Here is a 10,000-nt window from a genome sequence, read left to right as displayed (position 1 = left end):
CTACGTATGACGTTGCTGTCAAACTCTGAAGATAAATATATCTCCTTAAATGCAGACTCTCTCTCTCTCTTTCTCTCTCTGTTACTCTTTCTAATCCTCATCTCCTCATCCTGTCATACACAAACCCTCACTGTCTCCATCCGCTGAGCTAACACAGAGCTGTGGTCTTGTTTCTTGGTCACAGTGCTCGCTGGTGGTGGAGATCCCTCCCTATCGCAACCAGAGGATATCCAGTCCCGTGCAGGTCAACTTCTACGTGTGCAACGGCAAGAGGAAGAGGAGCCAGTACCAGCGCTTCACCTACCTGTCTCCTAACGGTAACCATGTCTCCTCAGATCCCTTCTCCTTCACCCACCTCCATGTCCTGTCTCCCAACAGTAACCCTGTCTCCTCCACCCACCTCCATGTCCTGTCTCCCAACAGTAACCCTGTCTCCTCAGAGCTCCTCAGAACCTTTCTCTCCTCCCCCCCCCCATATGTCCTGTCCCCCAACAGTAACCCTGTCTCCTCCATACACCTCCATGTCCTGTCTCCATGAGCCCCTAATTCAGCTAGTCTGAGACAAAGAGACAAATCTCCATCTGTGTATCTGTGTTCCTGCAGCTCATCAACACTAAGATCACACAGTGATTCCAAGGGCACACATAGGCTGGAGAAATCCAAATGTATACCTGTACTTTTTACATCACATTGGGAGAGAGCGTCTTTTTACACGAGATTGTGTTATATAAATGTCTTAAATGTGTTTAAACGTTTCTCAGTAATGGCAAGCATGTCAAAGGCGAGCCTTTCAACACTCCTGTGAAGTATATCCAGTATGATAAGAGTAATGCTACAACAATTATACGATACTTACAGAGAGATTCATCTCCTTAATACCCACCCTGGGTCTCAGCACTTAACCTACCCCTGGCGGGTCCACACTGGTTGCTTGCTTGGTCTGTTTTCTTTGCTTCGATAAGGATAACCCCTTTCAACCTTAAACAATGAGCCCAATCCGCTGGAGTCACGCGGGCAGGAAGGAGCTGGGCCAAGCGTGAGGGATGTGAGCTGTGTTTGTTTGGTTGCGCCACTACAGTATGGCATTTTTCACTGCTGAGGTGTGTGCTCCCCCTGATTGACAGGGCCTTGGGGCTTTGTTGACTTTTTGAAGGAGTCAACCCTGCTGCCCTAGCTCTCACACCTCACCGCTCCATGCCTCTCTCTCTCTCTCTCTCTCTCTCTCTCTCTCTATCTCTCTCTCTCTCTGTCTATTTCTTTTCTTTGCTCCTCTCTCCTCCTCTATACTTGTGTCTCTTCCTCTCGCGGTTCCCCCGATGCGTGTCGGAACCTGAAGGCCCGGCGGGGTGACTTCCCAATCGTTAGCCACACTCCACTTTTAGCCTCCACTTCTCCAATGGATGGCACTTCACTCTGGAATTCCCCTGGACTGCGGGAACAGAGAGAGAAAGAGAGAGAAAGAGAGAGAGAGAGAGAGAGAGAGACCTAATGTTAACATGCAAGATACTCTCTGATTTTTGGAAAAGGGAGACTGGAGAAATAGCAGTGCCTTTGGTGCCAGTCACAAGCCAGCTTCTCCCAGGTCTGTGAGGAGAAGTCCCTGAAGCCCATGGACCTGGGGCACTTTCTTTTCTCTCTTTTCTTCTCTATCTCTTTTTCTTCCTTTCTTTTTGTGAAGCGCTCTGTCTTCTCACCCGTCGTCCCGGCATTCACAGGTTGGCAGTCATAAAGTGAGAGTTCAGCACAGCTGGCTAGGTCAGGTCATGACCTCTGATGTGCCTCATAGACCTCGGCCCCATTGTCTCCCGCCCCCCCCCGTTAAACTAGCATTTTATGTCAAGCCAAGAAAAGCAGAGGCTGCTCTGGGGTCCACTGGGAGGTCAACACTTAACATCGTTCAAACACTAGCTGTGATTAGATACGAACGACACTCAAAACGACACTCAAACGACACTCGAACGATGCTCCAGCTGGGTTTCGAAAGCTGCCACGTGAGGCAAACCGTGACTCGAGACATCACCGTGTCCGAGACTCATCCACACGGGAGGGCAGGGGGACACAGCCGCCCTATTTTTGTGCGGTTTACGCAGGGAATTCTGGGTCGTGTTCAACCAGCGCAGACTTGACTTGACACGGACGGCCCAGCCCTTCGAGGACCACTGCTGCACACAAGGTCCGCGCTGTGATGCACCACACCGCTGTGTACGTGCAGCCTCAGGTCGTTGCTCATCGCGGAGAATAAATAGCTGTTCCTCTAACCCTAGACACATAAAACACACAAGTCACCGACCACACGTAGAGTGAATCACTGCTGTGCATATATTTAATCTCTCTCTCAAAATGCTGTACCTATTCACCCTTCCGAATAGACATGGTGCCAGTTTACTGGACCCCTAATTACAGCAGTTAGACAGTAAATTGAAGCATCATGATCTAATTTTACCTTTGGGCAACCCTGGTAGTGTATTGTGTGTTTATGTGGCAGGGTGTGACTAAATGGTTCTGCTCCAACCGTTTATTTATTTCTTTCTCCCCACAGCATGCACAGTATTTTGCCTGTTACAACATGAGGAACAGAAATTCTATTGTAAGATAAAGACCGTCAAAAGGGTCACTCACTTTTTGGTCTCTCTTATTTCACCTCTGCTTATCTTATGTAGAGGTCTGCTCTGACATACCATACATACATATGCTCTGCATCATTTCACAACGTTTATGGCCTTAGGCCAACACAACGTATCAAAAGAACCGGGTATAGGAAATGAAGACGGTTTTGACATGCGCAACCAGAGATGGCTGTCATCAGGGCCAAACAGATTCTAACTAATAACAATGCCAGTGATAGCAGTGTGATCTGCGTCGGAAAAAAAAAGGCAGGCTTGTCTTAGACAGAAACAGTGTTTGTGGTTGTGAGTGTGTGTGTGTGTGTGTGTGTGTGAAGAGAGAGTATGTAGGTATGGGTGTGTATGTGTATGAGAAAGGAAGAGAGATGCAGTGTATGTGTGTGTGTGTGAGAGAGAGAGAGAGAGAGAGAGAGAGCGAGCGGTCTGAATGAAAGTGTTAACAAAAAGGCTGCTCTGTGACATGTAATATGGGTCAGGTCCGAGCGCAGTCTTTGTCAACACGTCCGCCCTCACCAGCCCGACTGGGCCCCCATCTCCTCACAGCACCACTCCATCTCTACCGTGGTTGTTGACACTACTCAAGCACATCTCATTCACACTCGAGCGTCTGCCTGAGGAGTTAAAAAAAGAAAGACACAGTCTATATTAAAAAAAACAAACGGCTTGAAATAGCTCCCCCGCTTTAAAGCTGCGGAGGCAGAGAAAAAAGCAGAAGGACAAAATAAACTTGTTCTGGTCAGCTGCAGGTACTGAAAAAAAAACGACCGATGTTTTTTTCTTTTCTTTTTTCTTTCCACTCGTGGCCCTCATGTGTATCATCAAAACACATAATGTTGTACTGTGTGTTCCCCTTCATAGTGCACACAGCTTTAAAGGCTAATAAGGTAGTACTGTTCGTTCCCCTTCATAGTGCGCACAGCTTTAAAGCCTAGCGGCTAGTGCACGAGTGTACACTTAGGGTAGACACTTCAAAATGATTATTGTTAAAAACAACTGATGAGTGCACTTCAGTCAGATTCTGATCAGAACGTCTGTCTTGCATATCTGGTTTCGGTAAGAGGGGTATATTAGGAGCAATTGTGGTTTGGGTGACTTTTGTTTTGTCTGAATCAACAGAGGATCGGGTTTGCTCCCAGTCTACAGTGTCCTTTCCCCCCGCAAGCTCCCTGTGCTAGCGTTACTTTTCCGATCGCGCGTCCAGCAACTCTTGCGTGAGTAAAATCATGACGTGTCATTCTCTTTTCTTTTTTTTTTTTACTTTCTTCCCTCTCGCAACGAGAAACATTCTTGCCTTGGCCACATGAAACAACAAGCGCTTAAAGAGTGTTGGCTCTAATAGGGCCGGGGCTGAAGTCAGTTCTCGGAATCCCCTTGTTTTTACAAGGCGTTTTGAAGATTTCTTCGCAATATCGTGTTCTATTAATAACACCGTCGGCGGTTGACGCTTGATCCTACGGCTTGTGGTCGGAGAACCGGTGGTGAGGTACCGTGCCAGACAGAAAACAATGGAGAGCCGTTCACCAGCCGGTTTATTTACCCTAGCACCAAGCCTCCTGGCCCGGTGGCACCGCAACAGCCGGGCTCCGGAGGAAGGCACGGGCGTGAGTGGAGCCGCACGGGCTTCCCACTCACCATTGTGACGTGGACGTGGCGTGATGTGCCGACACGTCTCGTGAAATGTCACCTGACCGTGACCCAGGCCATTTTTAGACACCCAACATGTGCCAGTTTTGGAGAGCAGTCAAGGCATGCCGAGGTGTTGGCTATATACATATGTCAGTAGTGTGGGTTTGTGTGTATGTGTGTGTGCGTGTGTGGGTTTGTGTGTGTGTGTGTGTATTTGTGTTTAGTTTCTGTTCCGTGTTTCTTTTGTGCAAATGCTTCTGTTGTGTGTGTGTGTGTGTGTGTGTGTGTGTGTGGGTGTGTGTATGTGTGTGTCTGTTTGTGTGTGTGTGTGTGTTTGTTTGTGTTTAGATTCAGTTGGGCATATGCTTGTGTAGTGTGTGTGTGTGTGTGTGTGTGTGTGTGTGTGTGTGTGTGTGTGTGTGTGTGTGTGTGTGTGTGTGTGTGTGTGTGTGTGTGTGCCTGTTTTTTGGCATTGTCTGTCCAGGACATGGGAGCTGGTCCTAATTTCAGGGAGGGGTAGTGACAGACAGACGCGCGCCCCAAGTCGTCCCCAGTGTGTCACCAGATTGAGCCCAGGTAGGGAGGCTATGAGTGCATGTCCAGCCTCTCAAAACTTGATTAAGCACCACCTGCTCCTCCATGTGTCTCTAAGTCTCCATCTCATCCAAAAACCTGGCTCGTGACGCAGTAGCCATGACATTCAGGATCCTGCCTAGCATCTCCCTCCTAATACGCTTCATGTATAAAGCAAGGATCCCGTTTAAAAAAAAAAACCAAGCTATATCTGACTCTCATCGTCACTTGATTCACATTGATACGACACTGGGTGTGCAATGCAGTTACATCAGATTTCATGTTATTTGTCAGTAGGGCGTTGGAAGATGCTTTCCAGAAACAGACCCAATGATGAGGCTTTGTGTCAGTGATGGCGAAATGTGTTTATGACCTTTCATCTCATGCAGCTTGGCTCTATTTGTGTTTGCGCTCTGTGTGTTGGCGACCGATCTCCTGATAATATCCTCCTCCGTGTAAGTGGGTGTGAATAAACGGGGGCCCTCGGATCGACGCGGCGTCCCCTCCTCTGCTCTCCGTCCAACATGAGGGAGCCATTAAAAAAAGCCAGGCTGAGGGAGAGAGAGCCGGCCCTTTATGGAGTAAGTGGAGAAGGGGCGCCACCATCGCTGATAGTCCGAACAGAAGGTGCCCCGCGACTCCCAGCAGCCCCGGCGGCGGCGGCGGCGGCACATGGTGCTCTCTTCCTCACGCGACAACCTGCCGCGCCCCCTTCCCCCGCCCACACACACACACCGCTCATCTTACCCCGCCCTCCAGAGAGGAAGCCAGCACTCAGTATATACCCAGATCAGGCCTGATTACTTTAATGTGAGCCGACAGACACGGGCCTAGAGGGGAGAGCGATGGAGAAAAAGAGTTAAAGAGAGAGAGATAGAAAAAGACAGAGAGAGAGAGGGATAGAGAGGGGGGAGTGAAAGGAGGGGAAAAAACATGTGCAGAGCGTAAACTGTCTGTGGGCCATAACACGCGCGAGCGCAGTTTGGGGAGGAAATGGGAGCCAGCTGGGGATGAGACTGACAGGGTGAATCTTCTCTCTGTCGTGCATGCAGGCAGGAGAGACAGACAGACAGACAGACAGACAGACAGACAGACAGACAGACAGACAGACAGACAGACAGAGAGACATAGAGAGTGCTGGAGGGCTGCCTGTTGTCACCCAGAGGCCCTCCGAAGTGTGTGTGTGAGTGTGTGAGTGTGTGTGTGAGTGTGTGAGGGAAAAAGGAACGAAAAATTAAAGGGAAAAAGGTACAGTAAACCAGTTGAGATTTAGGGCCGGAGAGACGGGAGAACAGCCACTTGTGAAAATGCCCTCTATGAGGACAACACTCCTGATAAAAAAGTGCACAGGGTCTACTAGAGGACACATGACATGCATCCACTTGCACTGCACTGAGGGCAGACATTTTTCTACAGGTAAAATATGCCTCAGACATTTCTCTGACTGATAGTGTGCTGTCATAATGGTTCATCAATTATACTAGAACATACTAGATTTAATGCAGAAGAGAATTTGCTGGACAAACAAAGCTGGACAGAGATGCAAAAGACTAGGTCTGTCAGGTTGTGTGCTGGGGGTAAGACAGAGAGGGCCTGGTGTATTGTGAACTTTGTGGGCGCTGAGGTACAGTGAGGTGTAACCCCCATGTGGACCACACCAAGGTGTCTGCTGGAGATCCCTCCGGGGTCCTGGCAACATTCTAGGCGGGCACCACCTGGGTCCTCCAGGGGGAATCTCAGCCTCACTCTCCCATCCCACCTAAGGCATGCTGGAGTGACGCACATTCCACTCCCAGTGGGTGAGCCTCATCAACACCCACCCTCAGAGTGTGTGTGAGTGTGTGTTAAAGCAGTGTAACCACTGAATAGATATGATAACACACACTTCAACATTCGCCATATATTAAAGCATGTTGTTAAAGGGCCACTTTTACCGTGAGTGACCTATTTCCTAAGGGCTTCTGCGGGCACGGACGTGTACATGGGTGTCTCCAAAGTGCGCACCATGCGCAGACTGTGTCCATGGGAGTATACATTTTTGAACCTAATATATGATCTACTCTTAGCATACTTTGTTTTAGTTGAATATTGAAGATTGAAGAGTTAAATGCAATGCTGGCTTATTCTGGTTGGAGTTAGTGTTATTTGCGAGAAACTGCTCAGAGAAACGGCTTCATTGTTGGAATAGAGTTGCGCACGTGTTTTGACCTCCCCTCAGTGTTTAAGTCTTGTCTCTGTATGTTTTAAAGGATAAGCTGTGTTTAAGTCTCACATAAACAGCGTGCCACGTTGAGTCATGTCTCCCCCATGAAAACCGATCTTGATGATGCGCAGGAAACCGATGATCATTGTCAGTCTGAAGTAATCTAAACTAATCAGTAAATTACAGGAATGCACTCAAAATGGAGGTTTATTTCGACCAAGGCTGGCAGCGTGAGCCAGATAAGGTCATTGCGCCCACCCCATTAAAGCCACGTCGGGGCTTCTGAAACCACAGGCACAGTGAACCCCTTGAAGAAGCAATAAGTATCCAATCAAAATCGAATCATCCCTCTATTTGTCTTTCCCATCTTTTTTTTTCTCTCCCTCATTCTTTCTTTTTCTCTCTCTCTCTTTCTTTCCTTTCTTTCTTTTTTCTTTTAATTTTTTGTCTCTTTATTTCAACCCTCTCTCTCTCTTTATCTCTCTTTCTCTGTCTCTGTCTCTTTCTCTCTCTGTCCCTCCCTCTCTCTCTTCTCACTCACTTTTGTCTTGAAAGCAACAATTACTGTGAACGCATGGAGCCCTTGGGGTCTAAGGCTTCTACAGCAGCTCGCTGTTTTAAAATGCTCTTTTATAGGCTATCAGAGCTGAGGGAGAATCCAAAGAAAATAGGGCCTGTTCATTATTAGAGCCAGCTGTGGTCCTCCACTCTGATGACTCATCTGTTTTTTTTTTTTCTTTTCTCTTTTTTTTTGTCTTTTTTTTTCCCCTTTCTTTTTCTTTTCTTTCTTTTTTTGCTCAGCTGGGTGGGAGTGTTGCACAGACACTGACACAGAGACCCATTCACGGCTGCTTGTTTGTTTGGCTGGTGGCAGGGTATCCTAGCCACAATCCCCTCTCACTAACTCCTGTTATTCACTTCTTACTCACTGGCCTCGGCCACGTGGACCTCCAGCACGTTTTTATTAAGACCTGCCCTCTGTTTTCTCTCTCTTTTTTTCTCTCTTTTCTTTTTTTTTTTTTTTTTGTTTTGTCTTTTCTCCCTTTCAGTCCCTTTGGTTAAGACAGAACCGAATGACGACTACGAATCCCAGGGGCCACCTGTGATGTCAATGCATTCCAAATCCTATTACGGCCAGCAGAGACTGACCCCCATGATGCCGTTGGGGGAGGCCGACGTCTGTCTGGTGAGCGGGTACCCGTCCTGCCCGCAGCGTCACGCCACCATGCCCGCCTCGTCGTCGCCCAGTTCCAGCCCCAAGCTGCACGACCTCTCCCCCGTCGTGGCCTACCCCAAGTGCCTTCCCAGTAGCCCCACACACCACCCCGTGCCCTTGCAGGAGACGGCCAGCCGCGGGTCCCTGGGTCTGCCCGGCTCGCCGGACCACCACCCGTCCCTGACCCTCCTCCACTCCCAGGGCAGTCCGCACTTGGCCAGCCCCAGCTACAACCCACCTCCGCACCCCCTCTACCCCGACAGCAGCCCCTCTTCCTCCCCGGCCTCCCATCCCTCCACCCCGGGCACGGCCACCACGGAGAGCCCCTTCAGCCCCGGTCAGACCCAGGGCACTCCTCCCGACAGCCCCCCTTCCCTTGCTGTCACTGTCAAGAAGGAGCCCCAGGAGCTGGACCAGATGTACCTGGATGATGGTGAGTCGACAGCAGTAGATGAACACACATGCCAAAGTGCTTCTATTTGACAGTTGCAAAAAATGTCGCTCTTGACAAACAAGCAACTTTTAGCAAAAGACAGCCAACATACACCACGTATCTCACTCCTACGTGGGGGGTGGTGAGTAGCAGATAAACACACGTGCCACATTGCCTCCATTTCACATTTGCATGTAACACACATATCAAAGTCATCTATTCGTCTATTTGACAATTTCGACAAACTTTTAGACAGCAACAACATTCGCCACTTTGCTCACTCTTACTGATCGAACTCATCTCATAATATCTCACTGGTCAGGTCCCAGATCAGGTCTCACTGACATGGTGGCAGGGGAATTCATCCCATAAAGTTCCAACGTAACATTTGCCTTGATTTCTTAAATACCGCACCCCGCCCAGGCACTTTTATTTTACTTTTATTGAGCACCGACAAAAACTGTAATCGTTAAAAGCCATGACAGGTGAAGCACTGTTTGCTTTGTTGCTATGAATACTTACCATTTTTTGCCTGTAAATGACCGCAGTGGGATTTCAAACAATCTGTCAAAACAGCAGAACGCCACAAGGTCAGGCTTGGAGCGGCCGAACACAAACAGTGGCACACGCGTGTCGGGCCCAACTGTTGACACAAGGACTAATGAAGGAAACAAAACAATGGGTAGCGTTTTCCTGAGAGGGACAGGGCTTGATTTCGCTTTTTTTTTTCTCCCTCCCCTCCCCTCCTCTCACTGGCATTTCATTCGAGGGGATGTAGAGAGCAAGAGATCGACAGAGCGTAGCGAAAGGCAGGAGGTTCTTTGTTTTTGCTTGTTTTCCCTCCAGAGGGTCTGCATCGCAGCTGTCGTCATCGGGGGAGAGCTCTGGGGTTGAGCAGGTCGGGGTGGGGTGGGGGTGGGGGGGGGTCCCTTGAGCCCCCACTGTGATCACAGGGTTGCCAACGCCCATGGGAACATGTGTGTGTGCTGCGTGTTCACCCCTCACACACACACACACACACACACACATACACACACACATAACAATCTCTTCCTCTCATTGCCACATTCCCCTCATAATTGTTCATGCCTGCCAGTGAGGAAACTCTCGCCCTCTGGTCATCCCCCGCCAACTCAAGCGCACTCAAAATGTTTGAGCCAAAATAACTGGTGAGTTTTGAGGGCAATAAAAGTGGGCTATGCATCCTCTGCACGCTGCCAAAACATGCTATGGGGGGCTACATCCTTTAAGGGGGTACGAGAGAAGGTCCCCACTCAACTGGGGGACGTCACTCTTCCCGTGCAGCCTTTGTCCGGTTGACTCAC

At 49.2% G+C, this 10,000-nt stretch overlaps 1 protein-coding gene across 3 annotated transcripts in view; it reads left to right on the top strand.

Moving 5' to 3' along the window:
* Positions 1-10,000, top strand: part of LOC105905363 (nuclear factor of activated T-cells, cytoplasmic 1) — a 69,663-nt gene that overhangs the window by 39,967 nt on the left and 19,696 nt on the right. For 2 of the 3 annotated variants that reach the window (XM_012833360.3, XM_031576572.2), the window contains exons 8-9: positions 185-317; positions 8,076-8,675. In XM_012833360.3, the coding sequence (XP_012688814.2) occupies positions 185-317; positions 8,076-8,675 (733 nt within the window). Of the gene's footprint in view, positions 1-184; positions 692-8,075; positions 8,676-10,000 lie in introns of those variants that run through there. The other variant, XM_042709172.1, reaches the window with a different exon arrangement.

The sequence above is a fragment of the Clupea harengus genome, chromosome 11 (genome assembly GCF_900700415.2).
Source record: "Clupea harengus chromosome 11, Ch_v2.0.2, whole genome shotgun sequence".
NCBI lineage: Eukaryota > Metazoa > Chordata > Actinopteri > Clupeiformes > Clupeidae > Clupea > Clupea harengus.
The sequence above is the reverse complement of the archived record's forward strand: the minus strand, read 5'-3'. Positions and strand labels throughout refer to the sequence as shown.